The sequence below is a fragment of the Zosterops lateralis genome, assembly GCF_965231275.1.
Source record: "Zosterops lateralis genome assembly, chromosome: 9".
Taxonomy (NCBI): Eukaryota; Metazoa; Chordata; class Aves; order Passeriformes; family Zosteropidae; genus Zosterops; species Zosterops lateralis.
In genome coordinates this window covers 27,806,147-27,819,028 of record NC_139769.1, presented here as the reverse complement: position 1 = coordinate 27,819,028, position 12,882 = coordinate 27,806,147, and the positions used below count along the sequence as shown (strand labels likewise).

Genomic DNA, 12,882 nt, shown 5'->3' with positions numbered 1-12,882 from the left:
GCTTGTAGTTAAATCTTTGGTCAGAGATCAAAGCCAACCAGTTCCACCAATATTTAATTGGGGTTGGCAGCGGTGGGGAATCAGTCCCAGCATATTCCATTCCCAAATTCCAAGAATTTTAACTGACAAATGTTTATGATTACAATTCTGAAATTGTTCTTCATATAAGGAATATTTGTTTGTTACAAATATCATACAGACCTCATTGATTGAGTGTCCTGCAAAATATTTTTTAATTGCAAATGCTTAAAACTCAGACTCTCTATAGTCTGTCCTTTTTTCTCTATGGTAGCTGGATAGAAGAGCAGTTCAGGTAAACTTAAAAAAAAAGGAAAATGCTCTCCAAAACATTCCTTTAATGATCACTTCTGACAGCTTTTAGTTCATTCAACTGGCAGATTTCCTCTCCTTGGCAGAGAGCGTATTTTACCCCAAGAAGCTCTTGCCTGCTACAAAAACAGTGTTTATTCAGTGCACTCAGTGAAAGGTGTACTTTGCAGAAACCCCAAAGTAAAATTAGCTTGCACTCAGCCTTATAATTAAATCTTATATACTGGACATCTAAAAAGTGAGCCTTTCCCAATTTAAAGCTGCAGGATTGACATTAACTAAACTTTATTACAAAATCCACCCAGAAACCTCAGACTGTAGAAATGCTGTGCTCTGAAAGGAAAGAGTTAATTAAGCTGTCAATTTAAGATTATGAAGAAGGAAAGCATAGCATGTCTTTCTCAGGTTGATTCATACTCTGTACAATAATTCACTTTCAAATGGTTGTAACTCAATCAGTTTGTAGCTTTCAGGCTGAATTTTCTAAGCGGGGTGAATGACTTTAAAAGTTCAATGTTTTCTCTCACACTTTCTTTTGAAAGATTTTCAAAAGAGGCTGTAGTATCCCTCGGGCTCCTTGTCCTGGGCATTCAGAAGCAGTCTGTTTGGGAGGGATAAAGCCTTCACCATTCCTCTACCATGAATCCAAATTTAACCAGGCAAACCTCAAGAAAATTCAAGTGGTATGAAACCTAAAATATGGTTTTCGTATCTATTTCCAAAATCTGTTGCAAGCACTATCACTGAAGCAGCTGAATATTCCTCAGATGAATACTTAATAACCTGTTTTCAGCTTTTCTCTTTCTGGATATCACTCCTCAAAGACAGGTATAAGAAAAATATCTCACAAGGTAGTACTGCTTAGTTAAATAAAAATCTTACTTCTCAAGATATGGCTCAGTTGTTTCATTGTGCAATCTCAAATGGACCAGAACTCTGGAATAAGACTCCCTTAGAGAACAGAGTTTTATTTTAAGGTGAAATATAACATCACATACACAGCTCCCATTTGTTCTGGCTGCTTTAGTTGCCTGAGTGATGCCACACTGATGACGTATCCCACACTGTGTACCCAGGGCCTGGTGCCAAACATCTTTTTTGCTATTGCACAGCTTTTCACACTCACATTTAAGTAGGTGAGTCCACACTGATGATGATGCTCTCACCTGCATTCCTAGAGTTCTGGAATCACATCACAATCATTGCTGCAAGGAGCTGAGAAACATTTTTATTCCACACGCGCCCCCCCCCCGCCCCAGTTAAATGTGGAAGCACATAATCATCTTGTCCACAGAGGGTGAGCTGTGGAAATCGGACAACAATCTGTGCTTCTGTGGCTCCACTCCTATTGCACAAGCTACACCAAGAAAGCATTTAAACTTTCTCTTATAATGCCAACATGGCCATGAAAAAATCTATACTCACATCTGGTATTTGGCTGCATAAGGGTGAACCATTCATCCTTGAAATTGCAGCTGACATTCCTTTATATGCTCATTTTCCCTATGACCTTCCAAACAGAGGTCTTCACAACCAGTGCCAGTGTTTCTCTAGAGGAGATTTGCAATGGCAAATTTAATTGTGTGGCAAGTCTGATGCTCTACACTCCTCCAAAGAGCATTTTGGGGGAGGGTGGCAGCTGCTGGCTCTCCCCACCAGGAGTGAGGAACCCCCTACTCCTCCTTTTACCATGAGAGGGAATGGTCCTCCTGGGGAATCCCCTTCCCTGCATGTGCCATAATCACCATTTCCACCTGCAGACTTCTAGGTAGGCTTTCCTACGTGTTTTAAACCAGGAGCAGCACTGCTCCCTTAGAGAATCTTACAGCAGAAGTACTCCTTTTAGGAATTGTAACCTGTAACTGATAAGCTAAAAACAGTAAGTTAAACAAGCAATTTAAGTTACTTCTCTTCCAAATTATTTTATTAGTAAAAGTGCCTTGGGAAAGAAATTGAAGAAATAACAAATCTACTCAGGTCTTAGCAGAGATTAAAGCTTTCATCAAATGAAAAACTTGGACTCAACTATCAATCCTCCAAAGTGGATCCAGATTTATTATGACTGCATGTTAAAGGCAATTTTTTTCTTTTTGCCACTTTTTAAAACTGTACAATATTAATTTGAGAGGGAGTGCACCAGTGGGAATTTGCTACTCCTTTGGAGAATTAAAAAGGCTGGAGGACATTCCTTATGTCACTAATAAGAACTGGTATCACATGAAACCAGGTCACAGTAAAGAGCATTTCTTTCTAAATAGAAAAGAATTATATATTTCACTTCAAACTATCAAGTCAAGCCCAAAAGTTATTCTAATGTAAAAGACAAGAAACTCCTACTTACTGGGGAAAACATCTGTAACTGAATAAAACTTAACTGTTTCCCAATACTTCTTTGGGAATTTTACAATCACCAAGAAAACAATTTGATGCTGGCTTCATGTTTCAAAAATCATGGCATACAGGTAAAAATCATCAGCATAAGAAGCATTTCAGAACTATGTTTCAAGTGTCTATATTGTCCATATACACAAGATGGGAAAGCTCCATGTTTTACCACATTATATAATGCTTGGTTTCCTTTTTGTGCCTTTCAATTCAGGCCCTGAATGACAAACATTACAGAGCATTAAAATCTGGTCCCCACACTCAAGTAATTCAACCAATTAATCCTGGAAAAGTTAACAGTCCAGCAGGATAAAGGAAGTATCAAAATTCAGGAACAGAGATGACAGTTTAATAGGTCTTAACAACCACAAGAACTCATCTTGAATTCAGGTGTAAGAGCAACTTGTTACCTGCAAAAATATGAAGAACTGGATACACACTTCCTTAATTTTATGGGATTACCAACATTGCATGAACCAAAAGCCACATTAAAAACAGCACACATCATTTTAATGTCTATTTAGTTTAAGTAACACTAAAGTAGCTTGACAACAAAACCAATACATATTAAATGTATTTATCTAGTTTTTAGATACATAGGATTATCATTTACTAATAGTTATTCCATAAGGCTGAATCAGTTATAACAATCTAGTTTCTCTTGTCACATTGGTGTATATTAAATGCAGCAATATCTCCAGATTTTAGCATGTTCCAAACTCTAATTTATTAACTCTATATTTATTTCTCTCAGAGGCTTGTGATTTTGTAGCTTCTCATAAATTAAAAGCCATCATTACTAGAACAGTCAAGTATTCAGTATTTAGGAGGGCTAGCAGGCATAACAATGGAACTACTTCTCCAGAAGTCATTGTATCTGTACAACACGTGGCAAAATAGTTTCCTGGAAAACTGATACTGGATGTAAAACCTGCAGTGGTTGTGAGCTTTAAGAGGTATTTTCTTTCTGAGGTTCTGTCCTGCCACATACAGAGTGTCCAGAATCACCTCAGGTTGTAGATTCTCCACTGAAGTACTCAGAGATTCCTGAATGCTTAAAAGATGGTGTTTAGGTGGTGTAATTAGTGGAGAAATAGGCTACAGCTTACCTAAGTAGGGAATACAAGGAGTCATCTTCAAGCTACTGATGTAGTCTCTAAGCCTTTTGTAGTTATCTTCTTTACTCATAACATATTCCAGCTTGTCAAAGGTGGCTTTATCCTTCCGACTCAGCAACTAGGCAAAGGAAATAGAAAGCAAAACCAGATGAGTTTAAGTTTGATCATTATGATTTTCTCTTTTACCCTTACAGGCGCAAATTTTCACTTCCCCATTGTTGTTGTTGTAATTGATGCGCTGGTGGGTTTTTTTGTTTGTTTGTTTGTTTGTTTTGGTGGTTTGGTTGTTTTTTTTTTAACTCAACTGCTTCAAAATTACATCATTTACTCCTTGAAGAGGAGCACTTGGAAAGTTTACAAAGAAAAGCATCAATTCTGGGTGTTAAATTTAAAAAGACTTCTAAAAATTAAGCAGGTAAACATGCTGGTGTCCTGGAGGATCCTTCTGAGGCAATGTAAGTTATCAAAAAACAAATCTAGCTAACACACATCACAAACTCATGTGCTGTCCACATCAGCAATATTCATGCCAGTAACATTTTCACTCTGATTATCCATAAGTGCGTAGGCTTGGGATGAAATGGAGTCAATTCTCTCCAGAGTGGCTAGTATGGGCTCTATCTTGGATTTGAGTAAGGATTTTATCTATGGTTTTTTATAGAAGGCTCATGGACTTGTATTCATCTGCCAACTGGCAATTTTACTGGCCCTCAATATTACAGAAATGTCCACTTTGAACAGAAAACTTGTAAGTCATGGTTCTCCTTCTTTATCATTCCTCCTGCCTCCAATCCCTTCCTTAGACAGAATTAACAACAACCAAGCTCTCTTTGTAAGATGGGGAAAGTAAGTTATTTTCCAAACATCTTGTTGAACTGCTGCTGCAAAACTGCCTCAAAGTCTTCACTTCAACTCAGAGTCAGAATTTAACAAAGGGTGGAAGATGTTCCCAACCAATATTTTGGCAGGAGATTCACCATTCCAAGTCCCAGTCACAGTTTTTCCCATACATTGCAATTACAAGGGTCAGATAACTGAATTTCTATGCATATTCCCATTTCACTTCAGTTACAGATCAACCTAGGTGAGCCTGACAGAAGTGAAGTCTCCCTTCTGTAAATTCACTGCTGAAATAATTTGTTTTTACTTCCATTGCCTACACCCAACTCTTCATGAGGACAGAAAAACTAAACACTGGCTTTCAGGAGAAATCCACTAGTTGAGAGTAATTGTCTCCCAAGACATACTCATCATTACCATTCCAGCAATTAATTTGCATCTTTAATTTAGGTTTGGTTCCAATACTCAAATGAACAGTATCTCTATTCATTAGAACTGCAGACTGTTCCAGGAGAAGGAAGCAGCAGACTGACATGACTCCTTTCCAACCACCCAAACATGACATTTATCTTTTGAAGTTCATCTTCTCAAAGCTGGTTCCAGTTTTATCAGCCTGAACTAGCTTGCTTCTATCTAATAATATCCTAAAACATTCTGCCATCATTTAATGTCTGAAAGGTTTTCATGGTTTTGCAGACTGAAAGGTAAGACAAGACTAACAGATACAATAATGGCCTGATTTCAAACTTGAATGAAATGACTGTATTTTCCTCAAAACATGATGATTTGCACACGTATTCAAGTCTGATGGATCTTTTCAGGCTCTTTGGATCATCTTGTAACAAGCTGATCCTGCATGACTTCCCCTGGTGCTCCAAGGCCAATCCATGCCATGCCTCCACCTCCTGCATTCAGGAGAAAAGTCCAGAGAAGTCAAGAATATTAAAAGTGTTTCTGTGAGGGCCAATAAGGACCCATTTCTTAGTCCTTCAGTTTTGGAGCTGCTTCTTTTTTAAATAATGTTTCTTCTTCTGTGTCTTGGATGAAAAGAACAATAAAGAGCTGTACATATGCAGAGACAATAAAAGCTGACAGTTTATAGCAGCAGGGAAGGATTTGGAGCCTTCTAAATTGCTCTTGGCTTTCTAACTATAGTGCTAGCACTGAATACAACCTTTTTGAAATGCCAGCAAGAAGAGATGAAGTCTCAGGACACTGGCCTACCCCACTTAACATATTTAATGATTATTTGCTTTATTGCCCAAACCCTCACTGGTCATCTAGAATTCCTTTACATTAAATGGAGAGAAGCTGACTATTCTGTTCTGTGAACTTTCTTGGAAAGGCTCACAATTCTTCTCAAGTTTTGAATGAGGCAGGTCACACATTAAAAGCAGCACTTATTATTCTCCAGAGTTCAGAGTGTGTGTTCAGGCAATGAGCAAGACAAATTTCAGACAAATTCAGACATACTGTCAGAAGACATGAATTTCATCTTTTTTAGGAACATTAGATTACCAAGCAAGTATTCAATGGCTCCCTTCAAATCTAGATTCCAACCATTAAAGGTGACTTTTTATTTTTTTAGCGAATAAATATTTGCAGCTATTTTCCTGACTTTGTAAATCGAGTTGATTGAGGGTTGCTACAAACCATCTCAGAAACAGAGAAGAAATTCATCCTTGTTGAAGGTTTTGTAGGATTCCTGTGTAACTTACCCAAATGCCTTTGTGACTCAAATGACTTGGTGTTCCTTTTCTTGCTTTTAATATACAGAAAGCCAAAGGCTTAGAATTATCTTCAAGAATTTATAAGCTGAACTTGCAAGAGAAGGACAACTAAATCAATTTGCAGTGCACACATTGCTGGGAGCTACCCTACAACTGGAATTTGCAAAGGCTTATGTAAGATGATGAAAAGTACAGACTTGCCTGGAATTGTAAGATGAATCAAACACCTGCACAAATGTGGGAGAAATTACCTGGAATTTCAGAGGTTGGAAGAGGGATGAACTGTAAAGATTGATACATATGTCAAGAGCATACAAATAGTGTGTGCAAACTAGTGCATAACCAAGCATCAAAAGGAACTGGGGACTCTCAGTTCTGAATGGCATCATCATGGTACTAATTAATGTATAATAATAATAATAATAATAATAATAATGTATAATTGTAATAATTAATGTATAATGTAGCAATTAATATATGGTAATAGTCACATTTATTTTGAGCTGTGTACAAAAAGAGATTTAAAAATCAACTTGGCCTCACAGTTACAGAAAACTGTTGAGGCATCAATTCATCAACATAAAATCTGAAAACCAGAAGTTCTCCCTGAGATCATTTTGAAGTGTTAATTTCACTAAGATTTCCTCAGAGATATTTTTTGGTATTTGGAAGCAATGTCTAACTTAATTGTGCATTTGCGAAATGTGACCAGAACTCCAGATGAGTATCTTGGCAGAAGTGAATTATACTCAATTTGGGAAAATTTATCAACTAAATGACATTTTCATGCAGTTGTCACACAAACTTTCTGCAACATCCAAGGTTGCACTGATGTGTGTACAGTGAAAGTTTTCAGCTTTTTTTAGTAATCTATTTATATGTGTCCCTTGCACAGGAGCATCTCACAGTCACCCGATTTTTTTCTGCCACACTGAATGTCACATTCATCCAAAACAGCTGAAAAACTACACAATATGTGGCTGAATAAGGACTGTTTTCTAAAGTCTAAAGTATCAATGAGCAAAAGTAATTCCTAATATTCTTATCAAGGATACAATGATAAACAATATTAAAAACAAATGACAAATAAAAATGATTCCAAAGAATACTGTCCTTTCACAACCGTACAAAGGCAGAGCTACAAATATACCTTCTAAAGGAGTTGTAACTATGAAATTATAATGAAACATGCTAGAGTTAGTTATCAGTCAGAGAAACAACAAATCTCTTTAGGGAAACTGAATCAAGAATTTCTGAGCATCTGCTCTCCATACAAAAAAAAAAAAAAAAAAAAAAAAAAATTCCAACCGCAAGAGATTAAAGTATGACCCGCTTTGGCATTCAGAATTTTCCAGCAACTGAATACAAAATAGCTTCTGGCCACATGAGAAGCCTCTGCATTTAGCAGAATCTGCAGGGAACTATTTTTCAGAGGAAAATATTTCTACAGCAGAATGGAAAAAAAAAAATTTAGAGGAAACCATAGACTTCGGAGGAACTAGGAGCATTATGTACACAGCAGAACAAAGTTAAACCTCTCTGTAGTAGCTGCTGCACCCTTGAAAACAAGCTCCAGAATGTTGTATTTACCTGAGAATAAATTAACCCCAGTCCCTTGTCCTGCTGCTCACTTACCGCCCACGTCTTGGTCAGCCTGAAGATGGGAGCGCTCTGGAGGCCCGACACCACTGCCATGAGAGCATGAAGGTTATTCAGCTCATACAGTTTCTGAGGACAAAAAAAAGACAAAAGTTATAACAATGAACAACATTCTGAGTGCTGTCAATAGTGAATACAGAATAAATAACAATATAAAGATGCCGAAATCTCACATGGTCTGAAATGAAGTGTTACAGTGAACTGCTGTGCACACGGACCACTTTTTATGGCACCTCCTAATTTTTCATTACTGCATCTCTCTGCTTTTGGATTAGACTAACTAGCTGTTTCATAGCCCACAGAGGACCCTTAAAAATATCTATATAGACACACATCTTGGGGAATATATTAGAAGTGCCAGAAATTTTCTGACATTCAAACCCAACAAATTCCTTTCATAGCATTCAAGAGTATTTTAAAAAAACACGCCAGAAAGGACAACCCAATGGTGAATGATGTAATCATGTCAGTACCAAAAGTTTATGCAACTACCAAGGCTACATCAAAACACCCAAAAAATTTCTTAGCAGGATGAAATCAAGGAGGTAAATTTCAAAAACCACAGGCCTGGAGTACTCCTATCACTGAAAGGCCATTTCTGGGGTATGACAAGTAACTAGTGGAAAGCAACAGCCCCATCAAAATTGAACAGCAAAAACATTAGGGTAAAAGAATTCCCTTAAAAACTCTCTACAAAACACTGATTTAAGTGCATTTTCTCACACATTTGGAATTTCCCTCCCTTTTCTTTTTCCTTTCCCTCTGTCTCCAAAACTATCCACTGCCTTAGCCAAGTAACTACTGGTACTACTGTCATGAAAGCTTAAAAACAGTCTGGAGGAAAATGCTCTTCCTGAAGCTCTTCTGCAATCTCGACTCTTCTGATAGCTGTGAGCTCCCAGAGATCCAAACTACATTCATTTTTGGTGCAGTGCACCCAAACTGAGATCTTACCCCAAACAGAGAGGCTTTGCTAAGGAGAAATGATACTCAATCACAGTCTTGCAGATCTTGTTTCATCCATCTGGAATATCCACCAAAGTAGATTAGGATTCCAGCAAAAAGAAATAAGGAACCCTTCCTATTCACAAAATGGTAGAAATCCTTCTTACTTGAAACTCAGCTTACTTCTTGCTTAGGAAGCTTTTCATGAGGCAAAAGGACTAAAAAACTAGACCAAAGGAATACTGACTAAATGCTGAACACCAAAGGAGAGCCTCTATTGGGAAGGGCGAAAGCCAAAACCCAAGGATGTGTTTCCGGCTAACAGTTTTGGAATAGGGCAAATTGTTCTCTCTCCACTTAACACACTGCCAGGAAACTTACAGCCTTCTCTGGAACAAAGTCCTCACAAGTATTAGTCACAAATGCCACTTTTAATGGCACCCCAGTAGCATTTCCAGCCTGGGTGCTCAGACCCCCACGATTCCAGCATGTCCTGCTAACAGTGGAAGTTTGCCCAAACCTTCTGATGAAGTGCTTCCCTCTCCTCATCCTCTTTTGGGAGGATTCCTCAGTAACCAAGTGTAAAGGGTAATCAGTATTTTGTGGGGCAAGGTGAAAGGGGTTGGATGTTTGTCATACACAACAGTCCTGTTACCCTCCCTGTAACTGAAGTTAGTCCTGCTGAAGTTTGTCCCTCCACTTACACAATAACCTTTTTCCTCACACACAGATCCCAAGCAAGGCAATAAAGTTCACTGTCCCAAAGGACAGTATAGCTGATCAGAAATGAAAAGAAGGGCTTTCCCAGCTGCTGCAGCAGTGAAACAGAAGCCATCACCAACCAGGACAGTCTGGGAACTTCAGGGGAATGCAGCTGCTGGGTCTAATTACCTCACACATTAAGCAGTATAGATGAGACACCATTTAAGGACTTCCAGCTATACAATAGGTTGCCAGCACAAGAATTCACTGTGGAGTGGATTTAAAGCTTCTCTAAAGAAAGGGTAATTAATGTGACCTCTGGTACCAAGCTGCTTTGATAATAGCTTTGGGTAACAGAAACTCCTTCCAACAGCCCCCACTGCAGTAACTTCATGTCAGCAGCCATATGAAAGCAAAGCCAAGGTAACAAGCACTGAAGTAAATTAACTGATATAAAAACCACCCCATACAGAGCTTCTTGCTTTTTGTAACTGATTTTTACAGCTGATAGGTAAGCAAAGCTCAATTATCTGATTGTTAGAGCACATCACTGCCTCCAAGGAGCAGCATTCCAGCAGACACTGCAGCCTGCAGTGCACTGGTGAGGTCAGGCATGTTCAGGGTGATGAGCCCACAACACCCAGCACTGGCCAGTCCCATCCCAGTATGAAGCAGAGCTGAGCCCACATGGCTTCCCACACCTGTTCTGCACTATGGCCACATAGAGCTGAACCTCCCCTTCCTATTGAGGCAATATGGATCATGAAGCCAATTTTTTTATGTTTGTATTTCAAACAAAAGCACGAGAATTGACTTTTAAAAATACATGAGATGAAGATAACATTAACTCATCAGATATAAAAGATGTTTAAGAGAGATCATTAACCCTTTATGACCACATCAAGATTATTGAGCAAAGCCTGTAGAATCCTACAAAATCAGCTTTTGCTTTGCCCAGAGTTGAGAGTCAAATCCCACAGGAGTAAAATATTGCTTCATTAAAAAAGGGCTTGTCAAGACAGGCAATGCACTTGAAAACAAAATTAATTACAAATATTTTACATCTTTTTTTTTTTTTGCAGGCAACCTAGGGTAGTCATAGCAGTCAGCTATAGCAAAAAGCAGGCACTATCTGACAGCAGAAACTTGAAAACCATCCCTTTCGTCTCACTCCTGTGAAGAAGTTTCATCTATTTGAAGGGCAATTTGTCACTCCAGATTTGCTGACCCTTTTCTTTTGAATGTCAGTCCAAAAGGCTTTAGGAAAGATTGAGAGCTCCAAAATGTCTTCTGAATTAAAGTCTATTTTTCAAACCACATTTTTAAAGTTGACATTATTTGAGTAAGAGATAAAAGATTCTTTCCTTCCAATGGTAAAAGCAAACAAACTATTTCTGTTCTGACTAATGCTGTTTAAATTGACTGTACACTTTGTGACAACACAGAAGCCAAACAGTTACTGGGGTCAACAGAAACAACCACAGCTAAGTCAGGTATCAGACAAACATTTCCCCATGTGTATTTCTGAACTCACCAAACTGGGTATAAACCCTTTGATCACGGTGAATCCCACACTCCCTTCACAATAAAAAGTCTTACCTTTGCAGTTTTGATGTAGTGGCTCAAAACCTCAGCTCTTATTTTTAAAGTCTGTGCATGCAGAATCTCTCTAACAACCCAGAAGCTTACCTAAAATGGAGAAAAAAAAAAGCCTTTTAAAAATACAGAGTTTGAACACTATACTTTAAAAGTTTTATTTATTTTTATGGAAATATGATCAATGGAAACAGACTTCAGTTCAGGCAAAGCTGAGGATGAGATCACACACAAAGCAAATGGCAAAACACTCGAACTTCGAACAGTGCTGTCCCAGGAAAATAAAATCATGAGGAAATTTTATGAAAAAACCCACAAAATGAAGGAATATAAACACTAACATCAAATCATAGCCATTGGTTTGCTCTCCCACAACATCAAAGCTGCGTTACTCAACTCTTACATGAATTGAACAGCTTCAACTACAGTTCATTGACATTTACAACACCTCAAAAAAAAAAAAATTAACCCTGAACAAAATTAGAACATAAGGTAGGAAGCTCTGTCATAACCCAGCTTCTAGTTTATACTCTTATTTCTGGCTATGCCAATTACCTGCTGAGGTACAGCACAGCATCATACTCTTAGTTAAGCTCTCTAGGACTGACTTCACTGGTGCATAAGATCCCTGCTAAATTCAGTATAAAGAATGGTTGCTGCATTTCATACTAACATGAATCTCATAAAGGCTGCACTGTAAAAGTGTTTGGTAATATGTGTAAACTCCACTGTTTTCTATTCTCTCCTTCCTCCCACCCTCTGCCCTCACAAAGAATGATAAAAATTAAACACCTTTGTAACTGTAATAAAGCAGTAGCAAAGAACTAGCAAAGGGTAACAAATATTGCAGCTTTTATTTATGTATTTTCTAGGAGTTAGGAAAAAAATTAATTATCATCAAGATACAGCATGACTGGTAATTACAAAACTACTGAAAACAGTGTATGAAGAAATTTACTGTAAGTTTACTCTTATACATGAAAACCTTTCAACACGTTATGTTGGTTTGATTTTTAAGTGATGCTAAACTACTTCTTGCAAACTAACTTTGTGTATGTATTCAGGTTCCTGGCCAAAATCTTAATTAGAAAAATGAAATGTCCTGTTCCACTTGGTATAGTACAATAGCTCCTAAGACAGAAGGGCACAAGAAGATCCACACCTCCAAAATGATTACATTTGCAGTGAAGCTACAGAGATCTGATGAAAACTGGGATGTTAAATCACAACAGCTCTTTGGAACTGAGAAATGGAAGAATGACAAGAAAACCCACAAAAAATCCTCACAAACATCTTGCATAAGAATCACTTTCCTTTGGTCTGTTTGTCTAAGATTGTGTTAGCCAGGAAAGAATTAACTATGGAGCTCAGGTTTCTCTTTCCTTTCATTTTTCTTCATTTTCTTTCCTCTTTTTCTTTTTTGCAAATCAAAATATCTGCTGAAAAACCACATTATGCTCACAAACAAAAATTGGTTCCATGCAATTAAAAAAAAATCCCAGCATATCACCATGGTCAAAAATGGCAGATGTTTTGAAACCACTGTTTAAAGTTAAAAGGAGAAAATATGGAAAATT

General features: G+C 37.8%; 1 protein-coding gene across 6 annotated transcripts in view; it reads right to left on the bottom strand.

Moving 5' to 3' along the window:
• Positions 1-12,882, bottom strand: part of RALGPS2 (Ral GEF with PH domain and SH3 binding motif 2) — a 113,325-nt gene that overhangs the window by 55,504 nt on the left and 44,939 nt on the right. For all 6 annotated transcript variants that reach the window (XM_083867202.1, XM_083867201.1, XM_083867205.1 and 3 more), the window contains exons 6-8: positions 11,309-11,398; positions 8,039-8,131; positions 3,825-3,951 (exon numbers count right to left, since the gene is read on the bottom strand). In XM_083867202.1, the coding sequence (XP_083723328.1) occupies positions 3,825-3,951; positions 8,039-8,131; positions 11,309-11,398 (310 nt within the window). The remainder of the gene's footprint in view (positions 1-3,824; positions 3,952-8,038; positions 8,132-11,308; positions 11,399-12,882) is intronic.